Genomic DNA, 19983 nt, shown 5'->3' with positions numbered 1-19983 from the left:
GAAGTCACGATAGCTCAAGTGGTAGAGCAGCAACGTATTTACCCGAAGATCGGGGGTTCTAATCCCGCTCATGACACTGGCTTTTCCATTTCAAAAAATACTTTACATAAAGATTAATTAAATTTTATTTATTGTTCATTCCTTATCTCAAGGTTTGAATTGGGAGCTTTCTTGCCTGTCCATATGATGATCCACGTATCGAAATTTAATGTTTGAGTAAAAATGGCTAAATAGTAATTTAGTTTTTGTGGGATAATAAAAGTATTTGCTAAAAAAAGAAGGTGGCCACTTTTTTGTCCCTCAGCGCATCGATGTATGATTTCTAAATTTGCCCTAACGTAATTCACTTTCGAAACTTGTCTTAGTAGATAAATATTTATGTAGCTTTGCTTTTAAAAACGGTTTGTTCAAGGTATTTTATTGATTTTATTTTCTAAGGATCTTACGCTAATTTATTTTAGATGAAAAATTAGTCTGCAATAATTTGTTCTTAAATTCTTTTCTCTACGTAAATACAATTTAAAAAAATGAAAAATTGTAAGAAACTACAACTCATTTTCAATTAATGGAATTTCTGTAATGATAAAAAGCATTCATTCATTCAACAAAACTTTCTTTTAAGCGTAATTATAACTTTTGTTATTTGTTAGGGATTAATTCCTATTTAAGCGTTCTACACAGTAAGAAATCCATTTAAAGAAAGACAAATTATAATTAACAAGGCGTACAGCTTTATTGCTTTATCATTTTCCGTACTACTAGATAATTTTCAATTAATTAAGATTTTGGTTGAGATAAAAAAGCAAGTGTCACGAGCGGGATTCGAACCCACGACCTTCGGGTAAAAACGCCGCTGCTCTACCAGTTGAGCTATCGCGACTCCGATCCACTCGGACACTAACTTCCCATGTCAACCCCCACTTTTGAATTTTCCCTCCTTTTAGCCATTGTTCAAATTTCGTGTAATCTATTTTATTCTCGTCGTGGACTCGAATCCCGCTGTGACACTGACTTTTTTTATTTCAACCAAAACCTTAATTAATTGAAAAGAATTTATTTGGTCAAGCGGACCACTGATTTTTTTACACAAATGAAAATAGTTTCTTAAGATCAATTATTATTAACAATAATGCTATATTTTCATATTTCTATGCATACAACGACATTGTTTCCTTCAGAAACAAACACACAGAAACATAAATTTATATTTATTAATACCTCAAAATCTTTTAACTATCAACTTTGAAATCTGAAACTTCCAAATTTAAACGTTGGACAAAATATACGCTTTTTCTGACAATCGAATTCTTTCTTAAAATATCTTTAGCAAATTAGGAAGTTTAATAAAACATATCCTGTTTATGAGACTTCAAGTTATGTAAAACATCTACTCGATAATTAAGCAAAAGTAATACACCTACGTATAAAATGTTTATATACTAATAATAGATAATAATTAGCTTTTATCGGACGATTACCCTGGTCCTTAATAATGGTTATATATCTTTCTTCCTTTCAACGAACCCCATTGTTCTCCGGCTTTTGTTTCTTGATTTAATTGTCCCGAAAACAACTACTTTCAATTAATCATCATCCGATGGAATCTCCTTGGGTGTTGTACACGGTGCGGGGCAAAATTTCACGCATGTTCGTTTAGATGGAGCTGATGATGAAGCAGATGCTGTGCAGGAGCGGCTCCTCCCTCGATCTAAGGGCCGCTAAAACCGAAGAGGAAGAGCCACCGGGACCTCTGAGACGGGTCTTTACGACCCATGCGAGAAGGAGGTCCAGAAAGAAACGTCAAGCCCAGCACTCGGGGGGATACGCCATCTCAACTATTATGAAGGAACCCTTGAGAGTCGTCCATTCTGTCCCGCTAGGATATTCAAATGGGTAAGGAACTAAGAAAAATATTCATTCATGCCAAAAACAATCATACCACATCAACGTAAGTAAGGTTTTGGCACATTTTGCAAAACATTCTACAGTTATGTGGGGTGTTTAGTGACCGTTAGTCAATGATTATTCGGTGATCGTGAGATGCGGTCTAGTGTGACGTAGGTTTTAGACAAACGTTTTCTTTATCGTACCAACGTTTCGATCTTTATTGAGATCTTCTTCAGGGCCTGGAATTTACAAACATTGTTTGAATTTAACAAATACATGTAGGATATGGAACAAAATGAATTTATACAATTCAAAAAAAATTATATTCAATCAATGTATTTGTGCTCACTGAAAGTGTTTTTTTTCTGCGTAATTGTGCCATTCTTTGTGTCGTGTTTAGAGTGCCAGTGAGATATTGATGTTTTATGTTTATACATGTTGGATTTTGAAGGGGTGTTTTTCTACATAATCTAATTCTTCAACAATTTGGCTTTCCTTTCCCTAATTATCCTCGTCTATATAATCCTGAAATGATAATCAGGACGAATCATTACCCACGTTTTTTCGCATTATCGGATCCTTTCACCTGAAAGAAGTGACCTTATACAAAAATGTCTTTCTATCCCAACTTCCTTACCCACCCTTTCAAAATCCAACGTATCTAAACATAAAACAGGAATATTTCACTGGCACTCTCAACCCGACACACAAGAATGACACAATTACGCAGAAAAACACTTTAACTGAGTACAAATACTTTGATTGAATTTTGTTTTTGTTTGCATTGTATAAATTTATTTTATTTCATATCCTAAACGTATTTATTAAATTTGTATAATGTTTGTAAATCCCAGGCCCTGAAGATGATCTCAGTAAAGATCGAAACGTTGGCACAAGAAAGAAAATGTTTTTCTAACCCTAAAATTACCGCATCTCACGATCTCCGAATAATCATTCTATAGATAGAAAATTCCCTTATATGCAAGTTTGAAAGTTTAAATGCTGCTACTTAACAATGGAAATCCGACGTATATAAGTATTTACGCTGGGAGATTCAGTGCGATCGACTTGAGCTTCGCCTCTCCGTCCATTGCCGCTAGCCTCTCATGGAACACTTTAAACGACGAATATAACAGCGATCACGTGCCAATTATCATTGAAACTACCATTCGTAAGACGCTTTATACCCCCGCGNGAGAAGGAATACATGCGGAGGGCCGGCGATGACCTCAGCTGTTTGTCGGCCCATAAACCTTCCACTTTATATATAAATCCTATTAAGAAATGTTTTCAAAGTTGGATAACGTTACATTTAACAGGTGGAACTTTGAAGGGGCTTTTTACTTAAATGAATAGCTTGTTAAGACTTCTTCAGATCATCTGGGTCAAGTCAATTTGTATTAATTATTCTTTTTATCTAAGGTTTTTCGTTAAGATGAAAAATTAGTGTCACTAGCGGGATATGGATCAATTCGTTCAATTTCAAAAATTAGAAGCTGAAATTATATGTTAGTATCAACATTTTTCTACTAGTAAAACATTAACAAAATTAATTCAATTAATATCACATTTTTATTATTTTAATAACGTTTCTCTATTATCACTGTGATTCCATTATGGACGCCCCTTCTAAACTGAGACCCCCCGTATATATAGTGGTGATGTAGAAATGGCGGCTAAAGGCTGAAAAGCCTCTTTAGTCCTTATTGTGCTCCTTCACATATCGGTTATAGCACACTATCTGCCATCAGGCTTTTTATTAGCCTTGATAGTAGCTCCGTAATTGTTATTACTGGATTGAACTTTTCTTTTCCCGCGAGGAGAAACATTCTTATTATTAAAAATATCAAACTGCGGTTTTGTTCTTCTCTAAAAAAATCTGCGTAGGGCATTTGCAAAACTCAACATTTTCATCCTTGTTGGTTTTGTGTGATTTTTTTTTCCTTCAGGTGTTTTACAAGTTAGTTTGTCACTTTAACCCATTATGGTATTAGCGCAAGCCAAACATTAGCAATTTATGTGTGGTGATTAGTGACCTTTAGTCAATGATTAGTCACTGGCACTCTCAACACGACACACAAAAATGGCACAATTGCGCACTAAACAAAAATTTGAGTAAGTACAGTATATTTTGAATGAATATAACAAAAATTTTTTTTCATTGTATAAATTCACATTTTTTCACATCCAACATGTTTTCGTTAAATTTAAGCAATGTTTGTAAATCCCAGGCCCTGAAGGTGATCTCAATAAAGATCGAAACGTTGGCACGATAAAGAAAATGTTTTTCTAAAGTCTACGTCACACCAGACCGCATCTAGCGATCTCTGAATAATCATTAGCAATTTACTTAATAGGTTGGCGGGAAATTTAGTGATTGCGTTTAGATTAGCGCCAAATAAATCAGCGTTGCCAATACACGGGCAGAATTATAGAAGGAAATGTTTGCACCGCTCTAAACTCACAGGATTTCCTAATAACTTTAAATAAAACTGCTAAAGTTGGCATTGAGCAACTTAGAGCCAGAAAATTTCAGAATGTTCCGTTTATCAAAACGCGTATGTTTGGCAAATATTACAATCGATAAAAGATGCAGTGGAGGGGTGAAGAACCATGCTTGTAAATCCCAGGCACTGAAGATGATCTCAATAAAGATCGAAACGTTGGCACGAAAAAGATAATGTTTTTCTAAAATCTACGTCACACCAGACCGCATCTAACGATCTCTGAATAATTATTAGCAATTTACTTAATAGGTTGGCGGGAAATTCCGTAAATTGAGTGATTGCGTTTAGATTAGCGCCAAATAAATCAGCGTTGCCAATACACTGGCAGAATTATAGAAGGAAATGTTTGCACCGCTCTAAACTAACAGGATTTCCTAATAACTTTAAATAAAACTGCTAAAGTTGGCATTGAGCAACTTTGAGACAGAAAATTTCAGAATGTTCCGTTTATGAAAACGCGTATGCTTGGCAAATATTACAATCGATAAAAGATGCAGTGGAGGGGTGAAGAACCATGCTTGTAAATGCCAGGCACTGAAGATGGTCTCAATAAAGATCGAAACGCTGGCACGATAAAGATAATGTTTTTCTAAAACCTACGTCACACCAGACCGCATTTCACATTCTTTCAATAATCATTAGCAATTGATTTAAAAGGTTAGCGGGAAATTTCGTAAGTTTAGTGATTGCGTTTAGATTAGCGCCAAATAAATCAGTGTTGCCAATACACGGGCAGAATTATAGAAGGAAATGGTTGCACCGCTCTAAACTCACAGGATTTCCTAATAGCCTTAAATAAAACTGCTAAAGTTGGCATTGAGCAACTTTGAGCCAGAAAATTTCAGAATGTTCCCTTTATGAAAACGCGTATGCTTGGCAAATATTACAATCGATAGAAGATGCAGAGGAGGTGTGAAGAACCATGCTTGTAAATTCCAGGCACTGAAGATGATCTCAATAAAGATCGAAACGTTGGCACAATAAAGAAAATGCTTTTCTAAAACCAACGTTGCACCAGACCGATCTCCGAATAATCATTATCAAATATATTGAATTTTTGAACCAAATGACAAACATGATGGATATCTTCAATTTTTACCTCCCATCGAACGTGAAACTTAAGTAGAAGGCAAACACAATTTTCTTCCCCTATTTTTCCATGATTCAATTAAAGTTTCAAGGTGGTAGTCGACGGTAATTTAGAATTCCCTTCACCAGAATGATCCCTTAAATTGAATATTTGACATATAGCTGCTAATAACTTCACTGGTTCAGATTTACTCCACTTTTGAAACAATTTCCGAATAAAACATTGCTTAAAACGATAAAAGTTCGCTTTATTTTCCACCCTGCAGATTTACTAACATTGTTACGGAGATTTTTCTAAATAAAGATGATTAAAACATAAAAATAATTTCTGTCATTCAGAAGGAATTATCGTCCCACTTCCTTTTGTTGTCTTCGACGAGCATCAAACCACTTTAAAATACATTTTCCTACTATTCTCAATTAAAATTTTATGCGCTAACCGCAAGATGGGAAAAATGAGTCGAATACAGAGAAAAATTATCAAGTTGAGCTTAAGATTAACAACACTCAAACGACTCTCCAAAGTGTGTGTGTGTGTATTCTCATTAATTTCTTTACATTCACTCATCTTATTTATACAGTGAGGGCAGTTAATCTCGCAAACAGTCATGCCTATTTAATGGCACCCTTTTATTTATATTATTTACACAAGTGGTATGGGCCGTCTCTATGGCCATCCGTATCCGGAATTTTCTCCCCCGCTTCACTAATGCAATACCTTATGTACTTTTATAACTGTTTTCATTTAATTAATTTTAACTGTGTCATTTTGTTTATGTAATGACAATTCAATCATCAATATGACTTACATCTTCTTCATCGCTTAAAACCTTGATTTTCCTTTGATACTCCTTCTATGGATGGTTTGATCTATCCTACTCCTCAAAAAAGATATACCGAACCCGCAAAGCATAAAATATTAACGCATAGTAATTGCCACAGTTTTTCGGAGAGTCTCCAACTGGTAGGAACTTTCATCAGAACCTGATGAATTTTTGAAATTCTTCAAAGAGTAATGCTTAAATTGTTTGCGTTACTGCCAGCAAAACGGCTATCAGGTAGACTGAATTGGTTTAGCTTTTTTTAAAAATAAGTAGCGTACAATTTAAAACAAACCTCAATTTTGATAAACAATGCATAGCAAAGAAAGAAAATATGTTGGTTTGTTTTGTATATATCACCAGTCGTTTTTTCCGAAAAAAATCGTATCTTTTTGACGGAGAGAGTTAGAAAATCCATTTATTTATTATATTCCAGTTAGAGACTACTACTACTACCACTAATAGTAATAATAAAAGTCTATATTAACAAAGATAAGTACAATATTATACATTGCTTTCTATTGACATATTGGTGCCGTCTGAGTGGTGTCTTAAAATAAAAGCAGAAATAATCATCCTGGTATAAATAAATAGAAATAAAAATACGAAAGAAATGCAAATACAATAAAATATAATCAAACAAAATTGTATTTCGCTACATATAAAGACTTAGATCGAGAAAAATGATGACGTAGACTTGTGAGAATAGTCTGGTTAACATTGCTCGATCTAACAGGCCAGAGCCAATGTGAGATGTTAAGTCGAAAATGTAGTAACATTGCTATCCGTTAGGGCGTAGGCAACCAACATGGCAGCCATGAATTGAACAGCTATTTTTTTTTGTTTACGCTTATTTTCATTCTTAAATACGAATTAATTCAATCAGACCAATACATTTCTTTTGTTAATTTCTGTCCTGTCCTTATACTCTCATTCATAATAGATATATCCCATATCCTATAAAGTTGTAGGCTGTTAGACGTTAGGATACAAGTTAGGTACGTTGGCACGAATTGAAATGGGTCATTTGTTAGTACTTTTTTAATTAAAGCATTGATTAATTTTTCTTTTTTATTAACTTCTGGCATATTACAATTTAACACCAAAGAAAACAAAAACAAACAAAAACAAGCCTTCAAAGACTGTTGTAGATTTATTTTTGGTTCTACCAATTGCCACGCGCAGCATTGCGGAAAAATTGACGTTTAACATGCTAAGTTCACGATCTTACTGGACATTTCACTATTCGAGTTAGCACGAGTTACCATGTTACAAACATCCTGAAACCCCTATTGTTGGATCTAAGTACACAAAACATTAATCAAAGATTACATTGGAGACATTTTAATAAAACAGCTATTTACAAAAACGCATTTAGGTACACTTTAGAAATTAAAATCAACTGACAACCTGTAGCTATATTGCCAGGTGTTCTTACAGTATTAAACTAAGTAATCAAAGTTTCTTCCATTGAAATTCTCAATAAAGGAAACAACGATATTTATTTAAGCAGAATAGTTCACCTCTAAGCTTTATTAGCCAACTTATCAAACTTGTATTTATTTCAATTAATTAAGGTATTGGTTGGGATAAAAAAGTCAGTGTCACAAGAGGGATTGAAAGCCACGATCTTCGGCTAGATAAGCCGCTGCTCTACCACTTGAGCTATCGTGACTTCGATCCATTCGGTCGCCAACTTCCAACTCAGCCACACCTTTTGAATTTTCCCTCCTTTTTGGCATTTTTCACCTTGTATTTATTTCGGACCTTACTTACTGGCTTACACCACACAAATGCTTATAGAGATGACGAGTACTTTCTTCGTAATTTGCAGTTAATAAGCATCAAATTTGTAAATGTACGTATTAAATTCACAAATTGTTTTTTTATCCTGCACTACATTGAACATATTCAAATAACACTTCTCACAGAATCTCGTTATTACAGCATTTTACCAAAACAATATTTTATTGATTATTTCACTTAGTTTACTTTGGGATAAATACTAGTAACCAACTTAGATATTTATAACGTAATTTCAGTTTACAGCACAAGTTTAACCTTATTGAGAACAAAAATACTGAAAAAAAGTCTTGATTCTAGATAAATTCTATAATCAGGTGTGTTTTAAAGAAACGTAATCATTTCTTTATGAAAAATTTGAATGTTCCATCCACCATTATTCCTTAAATAGCTGCGACGATCAGACCTCTGCCCCGCAACATAAAACCGTTCGTGCTACCCTGTTAAAATTTTTAATTTTGTGACAAAACGTATTTTATTATTAAAATTTTCCACTTTCATTTCATTAAAACGTTCTAATGATACAGTTTGGGTTAAATTTATATAGTTTTAAAATTATTTATATTTGTTATCTATGTTTATTTTTTGAATAACCATCTGTCTCGTCTAGTAAGTCCATTCCTGAAAACTACAATTTTGGACTTATTGATAATTAAGTTACAACAGACAGATAGTATAAATATGCCCAAAATCGCCTTCCTGGCACAGTTGGATCAAACTAGCTAGCAACTACTGGCTCCGCAAGAAAGCTCCGCCCATTGTGACGGCCTTTTTGTCAGCCGTACCAAAAATATATTCCGTATATAAAAGCAAAATAGATCCGATATATAGCCTGGTGCACCCGTCAGCACTAATCACCCCACAGTGTAAATATTTCCACGACTACTCGGGATTCCCTAACTGGATAGCTGACACAATGTATCGCAACGATCTCAGGTGTTTGTTGCCTGATCATCATGTCCTATTTACGGACGGATCAGTAATGGATGGAAAAGTTGGTTTCGCCCTATATGACCCGACACGAAAAGTGAAGCAAAGATATTCTCTCCCGAATTTTGCCTCAATATTCTCTGCGGAGGCCATGGCCATACTTAAGGCCTTGGAGTATGTACAGTGCCAGCTTCAAGTTGCAATCCTGACTGATTGCAGAAGTGCAGTGTCCCGGTTAGAAAGCGTAAACGTTTACACGAAATACGACCACATCACGATTGAAATATTATTGAAATACAACGCTTTGGATAATAGTTGGAAAATCGGTGAAAGTTTGTTGGATTAAAGGGCATTCCGGTATACGAGACAATGAAATAGTAGACACTTATGCTAAGGAGGCTACAGTATGTGGGGTGTTCTGCAAATATAAAATGACAGCGTCTGATAGCAAAAGAGCACTAAATAGGGAATGGCTTAGCGACTGACAGGAATTATATATTATTAGTCTCCGGCGGGACACTTATATAAGTGTAGGTTTCCCGTGGTGCCCAAGGTACCCTGGTTTCAGGGGTATCGGGCTTCTCGGCATTTCTTCTCGGTAATCGTACGTATCCGGATTAACCATGGATTGTGGGGCGCACATAAATTTAAGATCGGTCTGAGGGAAAGTCCAAACTGCGCGACGTGCGATACTGTGGAGGATCTCAATCATGTCATAATGGAATGTCCGGAATATGAAAAAGAAAGAAAATTGTTTTTGGAAAGGATTTACTCCTTGAAGGACATTGGTAGACCCTTTAATCTAGAATCCCTGATTTCCGAAGAAAGAGACAATGTATATTGGTCACTATACGACTATATCACAGAGTGTGGAATAGAGGTCTGATTCGTTGGTAGACATTGGTGCGGGGCCGGAGGTCGGGGGTCGAGGGAGGGTGCCTGCTCTTGGCGGCGGCGGGCGTGACGTTTCCATATTAGGTTGTTTTTTATGTACATGGTTTTTATTCACGTCCTCCAGTGAGTGAAAAAAAGCAACTCCACCCTCCTGAAGGTGCCGTTCGTGGTGCCGGGGTAGTGCGCTCCTCCTCATTTCCCGGGTTCCGGTTTTGCGCTGCTGGTATCACCATTCCACCAACTAGGGTCATGGGTAATGGGGACTCCCCCCCAAAAAAAAAATTGGACTTCTCAGCTTTACCTCCAATTTCCAGGTTTCGCAACAATTTTCTAAGGACGCGATCATTTTTTGGAGAGTGATTTTTTCTGATGCCTAAAGAATAAATCATCGCATACGCTGCATAAGTCAGATTATCTCCTATAATTACAAAGTACCCTTACAGATCGTTAATAAAAGCGCAAAAGAAGCGGGCTTAACAGGCACCCATTTAGAGTCTACTATAACCAGTTGTTTTCCACTACGTTTCTCCATACGAACCTGCCACACACACGGCACATGCGACATACATTCGTAATTACCGTTCCATATCATAATTAGTTTTGGTTGTATGACCAACCCCTTTTTTAAAGGTCTCATTGATAAAGGGCTTTGATCTTTCCAGCAATTTAGTCAGAGGTCCACCGTCGTGGATTAATGGTCATTGGCCTAGAGACGCCGTTTATTCGGCAATATATAGCCACAGGAGAGTTCTTCGTTTGGAAAATTAGATCCTATTTTGGGAATCCCTTGTTCATTAGATACTTTGAGTCCCTTTCCATCCAGATTTCATAAAAGACGTTAATTGGTATGTTTTGGTGTTTACTAAATTTAAATCAAATATTTAATATGAATTTAATAATAAAAACTACATCCTGGATTTCAAAGCGAGTAAACAAAATTAAATAGAAAAACAACAGCCTAATAATTTTATCAGCTCGTTATTTTCGTTTTCTTACAAGGGAAAAGGTCAAAGCGAAATTTCATTATTATTATTTTTTAAATTTGGTTGATTTTTCTACCTGGTTTGAACTCGCTGATGAAACATCATCAAAAGGCTTACTTCATGGGTTGTTATTTATTAAATAAGTTTGAAATGGTAGTACCTACCTCTTCAGTGCGAAACATTAATTATCTTTCCTTAAAAACGTTTTAAAAGTCTAATTCTCTCTGGAAATCGTCCATCGTCGGACTTTTTTAGGGCGCGGAGGATATAATCGTAAAGCGAGAAGATCCTTTTTCATTTCCTGCCGTTCCAGTTTTTAATATTATTCGAAACCCCAAATAGGATTGGGACTAATGAAGGGCATTTCGCGTTGGCGAAAACAAGATTTCGTACATGTTTAATATCTGTCGAGCGATTCCAGGAATTTTCCTTTTGAACTACCTTCATGGGAGATAATTGATTTTGTATTACATCAAAATGTAATTTTCATCATGTCGTGCTATGTTTGTTTGAATGTATTGACTGTTGTGTCTTAAAGCGATTTTATTTAACGAACGAACTTAATGAATTTACCAATTATGCTTCAATGACGTATTTCGTTTCCGGACGTAATTCAAACAAATCTGAAAAAAAAATTTAATCATGAGAATAATACAATTCAGGATTACCTCTTTGAATTCAAAATAAATAGGGATAGGGATAGGAGAGGCGGTCACAAGGCCTACTGCACTTCCACTGAATAGATCTATTTTGCTCCTCTGTTATTTATAACTCACTGGCCACCTTCAGGCTATCTACCAGCCTCCACAGCTTTGCCAGCGGTTCCTTGGTGTAGGATCTTGCTTGTGTTTTTTCTTGTCCTTGTTGCAAGAACCTGCACCTACATAGACCTGCACAAAACCATAAACTGTGTACTGCGGTCTCCTCCTCTTCCTGGCAGTATATTCACAGTGTTTCTTCTGTCTGTACTCCTATCCGGTGCATGTGCTTTCTTAAGTGGCAGTGCCCTGTCAGGAGTCCAGCCAGAATCCTGGTTCGGTTGCGGTTGCCTTCCAGTAATCTTTTGTAAGTTTTGCGGATGGTTCTTCTATGAATCTCTTCTCGTGCCTCATATCTGTGTGTTCTACCAGGTAGGTTCCATTTTAACATGTATCCTCTTTTGTGGAAGGCTGCTAGGACGCAGTAGGTTTCTGGGCACATAGAGTCCATGTTGGATCCCTTTTTGGCCAACATGTCAACCTTTTCGTTGCCTCTATGCCCCGAATGTCCAGGGACCCATGCCAGGGTCGGGTCATTAGTGTCACTGACTTCCGTCAGGGCCTCCATGCATTTCCAAACGCCTCGCACGAGACTAAGACCCTGAGAGCTGCCTGGCTTTGAGAGAAAATGGCCATTTTCCGGGAATGTATTCCTAGCCTTTTTATTTCTCTGGCACATTGCTCAAACTATGATTTCAGACTGGAAAACTGTAGCATACTTGCCTACGTTTACCATCAGTTCGGTCTTGGAGTTCATCCCGAAGACCACAGCCCCCGTACCCCTGTCGGTTTTGGAGCCGTCGGTATACCAGTAGGAATTTTGTGGTGTTCCTTTGGCCCATTCTTTCCATTTTGGTATAAGTATTTTGTACTTGGAGTAGAGACATCAATTGGCATACCTAGAATGGCATCTGCCTTTATCTCCTCCCTCAGTTTCCATTGTTTACTTACATAGTCTATCCTAGCATATGGTTGTCCATTTATGAGCCTGTGGGCTGCTGCTCTGGCTTCTCCTTGGATTAAATAAATACCTAATAAACACCTAACCTTTGTCTTTGAAAAAAAAGGAGCTCATGCGAGCTGCATCTCTAGAATGTCTACAGTCCCTTGATAAAGACGTGGTATCATGGAATAATATACAAAATGAAGAAAGCTGGACTTCCAATGTGAATGATTTTTTTATTGATTTGATTTTCTATTAACAATGAAATAAAAAGATACTGTTTAAACGGCCTGAAATGTAAAACAAAATTAAATCCTAATAAGAATAAAATGCTAAACACTAATTGAAACAGGGCTAAATTATAGATCTCGCCATAGAACTGTCTTACCCCAATATTGTGCAACACATGTCTTCATGATATTCCCTATAACATCCCGATTGCAATTTATTATAGTAATCAGCTTTTCAAGTAATAAAACATTCCTGTCAAAAATAGGTGATGTCACTGAAAATTCGCTTAAAATCTTAATTTTCCTAAGATACCCGTTTTTGGGGGTTTCATACTCCTAGAAAATAGGATGTACCAAGCATACCATTCGAAAGTTTATTAAATGTAGCAGTTTTCTGAAAATGACTTAGTTTGTTGGTATGTTGTAGAATTGTTCAAAAATCTCCTAAGGTTTCAATTTTATTTACGTTTGTGCCAGTGAAAAGTCAAGCACTTGGTTCAATTTTTTAGACAATTTTAACGTAGAGTTACAAATTAGTTTAATTCTACTGAAACTTGCATACGTAACAACAATAATACTTTTATTAATTAATATTTATGGATGATTGAGATAAGAAAGTCAGAGTCACGAGCGGGATTCGAACCAACGACCTTCGGCTAATTACGCCGCTACTCTACCACTTGAGCTATCGTGCCTTCGAAAAATGGCAAAAAGGAGGGAAAATTCAATAGGTGAGGTTGGGATGGGAAGTTAGTCTCCGAGCGGATAGAAGTCACGATAGCTCAAGTGGAAGAGTAGCGGCGTATTTAGCCGAAGGTCGTCGGTTCGAATCCCGCTCGTGACACTGACTTTTTTATTCCAACCAATACCTTCCATAAATATTAATTAATTGAAAAATGTTAATTGGTCAATCGGACCACGAATTGCAATGGATTTAATAATACTTTTAGTTACTCCATCTGCAGTCCAGTATTTATCATTTTTGCTGTATGGACCATAGTTATTCACTTTGTATCTCTCTGAGAACCTTGTTAGCTGAATTTCCATTAATTCTATATAGACTTTGTTTAGCAGCGGTATCCGTTTCATTTTGCCCCTCTGGATATTTATGACTCTTTTCTTTTTTTTATGTTGATTGACAGACAAGTTTTTGGGCGATTTACGAAGCTGTCAAACAGAAAGCGATCCTCAAAATTGCTCGTTTTTCTCTGCTGGTTAAGCCAGATGGCCGAGCTAGTATTTTCTTCTTTCAGGTTAAAACCTTCTATATTATTTAAAAAGAAATAGTTGGATTTCATACTCTGTCCTATGATTCTATACTTTCGAAATGGATATTCTACAATTTTTTCATCCTTAATTTTACGGCGCGTTCAGAAATCTTCATACAACTGGAACGACCCATTACGAGCGTTTACATTGATTGTAGCAACTATCTGGGTTTATTAACTTGGTACATAATTGAGGTATGGTATTATTTTTGTTCAGAAAAACATATATGCTATCTTTTTGTTTTATCTCAAAGTCAATATTTATCATTATTTCGAGGGATTACAATTTCACTGGCCATTAAATATCAAAATTCAATTAAAATCTATCCGAAAAATTCAATCTATGTGAAAAATTCATTTATGAATTAAAATCTTAATGAAAACACACAATTGGTATCTATCGATAAACCACGTCGTCTATCTTTTCGTCTCGGACATTAATTATCAATACATGAATTGTAATTAAGCCAATGTGACATATTGAATAAGGCTGTTGAATCGACCACTTTATTACGAATAACCAAATCCCAGGGATTGTCCAATTATGTGGAAAAACGACATGATTGTTTTATATCGGTACACATAACTTAAAAGTCATTATAAATATAAAGAAGTAATCGATTTACTATGTACTGAATACTATAGTATAGTCATCAGCTAGCCTCTTTCCGTTCCTCTTCAACTCTTATTATTATTATTATTTACAATTAATTAAGGTTTTTAGTTGAGATGAAAAAAGTTAATGGCACGAGCGGGATTCGAACCCACGATCTTCGGCTAGATACGCCGCTGCTCTACCACTTGAGCTATCGTGACCTCGATCCACTCGGACATCAAATTCCTATCTCAACCCCACCTTATGAGTTTTCCCTCCTTTTTGCCATTTTTCAAAAAGAAAACCAAATTTTTGAAAAATGGCAAAAAGGAGGGAAAACTCGTAAGGTGGGGTTGAGATAGATAGTTGATAGCTCAAGAGGTAGAGCAGCGGCGTATCTAGCCGAAGATCGTGGGTTCGATTCCCGCTCGTGCCATTAACTTTTTTTCATCTCAACTAAAAACCTTAATTAATTGTAATGTATTAATTGGTCAAGCGGACCACGAAACTAGTGAAATTATTATTATTATTTATTATTAGTTAATTAATTTGTTTAGGTAAGGTTTTTGGTTGAAATGAAAATGGTAGTGCCATGAGCGGGGTTCGAACCCATGCCTTTGGCTAAATACGCCGCTGCTTTACCACTTGGGCTATCGTGACACAAAGCGGTAAGCAGTGGCGTATTTAGCCGAAGGTCGTGGGTTCGAACCCCGATCGTGGCACTAACTGTTTCATTTCGACTAAAAACCTTACATAAAAAGAGTAAATAATTGAAGAAGTAGTTTGGGTAATAGACCACTAAAAATAATGGGATTATTTATTATATTATGACAAGTAATTATATATTATTATATGATTATATACTGAATATCGTTGTAGTTAAACAAAAGTAGTTAGATAAGTTATTGTTTGTATAGGTTAACCACCTCACGCGTTTTTGGCATTTTCCCCAGCGGGCTGAACAAAGGTCAGTGATATTTTTACTCCAATTTTTCCCATTTGGAGTGGACGTGAGTTTGGGCAGCTCGGAGAGAAAATGGCTCTCTGTAACTGAGAGCCACTACGTGATCTCCGTCTGCCGAAATGTGTAGATATTTGTGACGGAATGAAATCGTTCCGACATGAACAAATAAAAAATCGCTTACGGACATATATTTGTTGTACTACTATTTTTCAAAATAATTTAAATCGTTCAAAATGTATAGTTTTTATCTTGATCCACTCTATTCGACAGAAGTATACAACCAAAACCACCTTTCATAAAACGTGGCCTTCAATAAAAAAAAGTAATGAGTTAAGCTGCTCCCTTCTCCAGCTGTTATTACTTAAAATACAAAAAATATCAAATATTAAAAAACAATAGGTAAACATAAAAATAACTTCCATGCCCAGAAAAAAAAATAAAGACTGATTTTTATTAAAGAGAGTTTTTTTGTCTACCTACGTCTGTGGAATAGAGTGGTTCAAGATAAAAAATAAATTTTAATAACAACTAACAATAAAATAACAACAACGGTTCTATCAATTAATTAAGCAAGGTTTCTATTTGAGATAAAAAAGTCAGCGTCACGAGCGGGTTTCGAACTCACTACGTTCGGCTAAATACGCCGCTACTCTACAACCTGAGCTATCGTGACTTCGATCCACTCGGACACTAACTTCCATTCTCAACCCCACCTTTTGAATTTTCCCTCTTTTTTGCCATTTTTCAATGCCATTCAGGTGGGGTTGAGATGGGAAGTTAGTGACCGGGTGGATCGAAGTTACGCTAGCTCAAGTGGTAGAGAAGCGGCGTATCTAGCCGAAAGTCTTGGGTTCGAATCCCGCTCGTGACGCTAACTTTTTTATCTCTACTAGAAACCTTAATTAATTGAAAGATATTAATTGGTCAAGCGGACCACGAAAACTAGTGAATGGAAGTACTATCAATATTAAATAGTTTTTTTACAAAATGTATATAGTTTTATAATAAAAATGAATTGTATTTTTTGTTTGGTATACATGGCGTCTTTAGATGGTCTCTGAATTTCTCTTAATGGCCTGCCAGCAATTTATTGTAAATTATACAAAAGTAAGAAATGCCCTCAGGCTTCGTTTCCTTTCTTTTCAACCTATGGGAAAATACACATTCTATGTAAGCTGTGCTGTAATAATGAAATTTCTTCTGTTCCAGGTATGTACAGCATTAATAAATCAACATCTATTGGTACGTAATTGTAATTTTATATAAAATTTACTTTTTATACTTACTTAAAAAATAAACACTTTGTATTGGTATTTAATGGTTATATATACTCTGTTCACACAGTTTATACTCTCTTAAAATTACGGAATTTTTCTCCGTCCGTATACCATCGCTTTTTCTAGAATGTATGTATATTTTTAATGTATTCTTAAACATTTCTTAAGAAAAATTTAGAACTCATAAATAATTTTATATACCGACTTCCTTCCCCACCCCCTCAAAACCAAACATATATAAACATGAAACAGCAAAATCTCACTGGCACTCTCAACACGACACACAAGGATGGCACAATTACACAGAAGACAAACACTTTGAGTGAGTAGAAATACTTTGTTTGAATATAAAATATATTTTGCATTGTATAAATTCACTTATCCACATCCTAAATGTATTTGTTAAATGTAAACATTGTTTGTAAATCCCAATGCCCTGAAGATGATCTCAATAAAAGATCGAAACGTTGGCACGATAAAGAAAATGTTTTTCTGAAACCTACATCACTCCCGACCGCATCTCACGATATCTGAATAACTATAGATTAACGGTCACTAATCTCTACACAATAGTAAGAAAAATAAGAAGGACAAGGGGCGTCGGTGGCCGCAACGGTTTAGACACGGCGCTCATCACTATAAGGTGAAGGTCCAGGGTTCGAATCCAGCGGCCCTGCATTCAAACACGACATAATTACAAATAGTTTTTTTTTTTTCAAAAACACCGGTACCCTGAGGGTTGATACGACCTCGCAAATAAGAAGAAAGAAAAATAATTTATTCTGGGATAGGAGTGTCCCCTTAAAATACAATGGTTACAATAAGAAATTATTAATATTTTGATAAAAGCAAACCTTGTCTTGGTAATCGACGTAATAACAATGGTCTTATATAAAGCAAAACCTAAAGAAGTTAAAACTTTATTCAATTACTTTGAAATTAACACAGAATAATAATAAATGTGTGCTGATTAGTGACCGTTAATCGATATTTATTTTGAAATCGTGAGATGCGGTCTGGTGTGATGTATGTTTCAGAAAAACATTTTCTTTATCGTGCCAACGTTGCGATCTTTATTGAGATCATCTTCAGGGCCTGGGATTTACAAAAATTGTTTACATATAACAATTACATTTTGGATGTGGAAAAGTGAAATTATACAATGCAATTTTTTTTTAATCTATTCAATCAAAGTATTTCTACTAACTCAAAGTGTTTGTCTTCTGTGTAATTGTGCCATTCTTGCGTGTCGTGTGCCAGTGAGTGCCAGTGAGATTTTGCTATTTTGTGTTTAATTACGTTGGATTTTGAAGGGGTGGGGAAGGATGTCGGTATAGAAAAGACATTTTTGAATAAGGCGTCGGCTTCTTTGAGGTGAAAAGAGCCGACAAAAGGAATAAATGGGTTGGTAATTGTTCGGTCAGATTATCCTTTCAGGATTATATAGAAAGGGATAAATAGGAAAAGGAAAGCTAAATTGTTGGACAATTAGGCTATGTGAAAAATATTTCATGTGTGGAATGTAATGTGATGATATAGGTATGTTTTCTGTATTGAATTTCATTAATGATATTGGCGTAGCTGCGATTGAGTTTACATGTATCTGTTCTTTAATTGATGCTGTGTTTATCTCTGTTGATATAAACCATTTCTAAGAAATTACGTTTATGTTTGTTTTGTTTTGTGTGTAATACTTTTGAATTTTTGAAGTCGAAATTGTGTTGGTGTTCAAGATGGTGGGTAGCGAGTGCTGTAGGATTTTGCTTAGATTTTTTGCAATCATAGATATGTTGCTTTACTCTGTTGTCCAGATATTGCGATGTAAGACTGATGTAAGTTGCCGGACAATTAAACAGTTGTAGATTACGTCAGATTTATTTGCTATTGGTGTGGGATCTTTCATTTTGGAAAAAAGTGTTTGAATTGTTTTATAATTTTTGAAAGCTATTTAGAAGTTATCGGACCGAACCATTACCAACACATTTTTTCCCTTCGTCGGCTCTTTTCACCTCAAAGAAGCCGACGTCTTATACTAAAATGTCTTTTCTATACCGACATCCTTCCCCAACCCTTCAAAATCCAACGTATATAAACCAAAAAAAATCTCACTGTCACTCTCGACACGACACGCAAGAATGGCACAATTACACAGAAGACAAACACTTTGAGTGAGTAGAAGTACTCTTAAATTGGATTGAATATATAAAAAATATATTTTGCATTGTATAAATTCACTTTTCCACATCCAAAATGTAATTGTTATATGTAAACAATGTTTGTAAATCCCAGGCCCTGAAGATGATCTCAATAAAGATCGAAACGATGGCATGTTAAAGAAAATGTTTTTCTGAAACCTACATCACACCAGATCGCTTCTCACGATCTCCAAATAATCTTTATCTTTTAAGTTTTTAGTAGTACATTTAGTATGCTCATCGAGTATTTATTAGTATGTACGGATACCATGTGCGATTTTATAAAATACATAAATTGGTATTTTTGCGCAACTTTTTTGACCGCATCTCACGATTTCTAAATAAATAATAATAAATATTGAGTAAATTCAAACTAGTTAAATCGTCTCTGTTTAGGGGGAGAGGAGGTGGATTTACAGATGGTTAAAAGAGCGGCATTGCGGATAGTTAGGGGGAGGGAGTTCCTGAATTTTGATTCTCCAACAAGGAAAGACCGTTTAAAGGTGCATGTTTTATGCCAAAGAATGATTAAATCGTAGGGATGAACGGGTATTTCAGGAGTGATAACAGGATTTGAATCGAATAGACTGGATAATGTAATGAGGACGATGGGTGTTTATGGCTTGGTAAAGGAAGAACCAAGGAAATATAGACTTCGGAAAGAGGGATTGTGCCAGAATAGGTTCGAATACAGTCGTGATACCCTCGACCCTCGGGGAATGCTGAATATAAACCTTATACTAAAATATGAAAATTTTTAAGACTAGTCTTGGCGATTTTCTATGCATTAAACATTTCCTCATCCAATCCCGTAAAAAGAAAATTAAAAACTAATTTAT

At 35.6% G+C, this 19983-nt stretch overlaps 1 protein-coding gene across 2 annotated transcripts in view; it reads left to right on the top strand.

Moving 5' to 3' along the window:
- The window catches only part of LOC106669064 (GTPase-activating Rap/Ran-GAP domain-like protein 3), a 423385-nt gene that overhangs the window by 276455 nt on the left and 126947 nt on the right, over positions 1–19983 (top strand). The window contains exon 2 of one of the 2 annotated variants that reach the window (XM_024224835.1): positions 1658–1893. The exons of the other annotated variant lie outside the window; for it this stretch is intronic. Coding sequence (XP_024080603.1) covers positions 1658–1893 — 236 coding nt within the window. The remainder of the gene's footprint in view (positions 1–1657; positions 1894–19983) is intronic. 2 annotated transcript variants of the gene reach the window in all.

The sequence above is a fragment of the Cimex lectularius genome, unplaced genomic scaffold, assembly GCF_000648675.2.
Source record: "Cimex lectularius strain Harlan isolate CLEC.00 unplaced genomic scaffold, Clec_2.1 scaffold53, whole genome shotgun sequence".
Taxonomy (NCBI): Eukaryota; Metazoa; Arthropoda; class Insecta; order Hemiptera; family Cimicidae; genus Cimex; species Cimex lectularius.
This window is presented reverse-complemented; position numbering and strand designations above follow the sequence as displayed.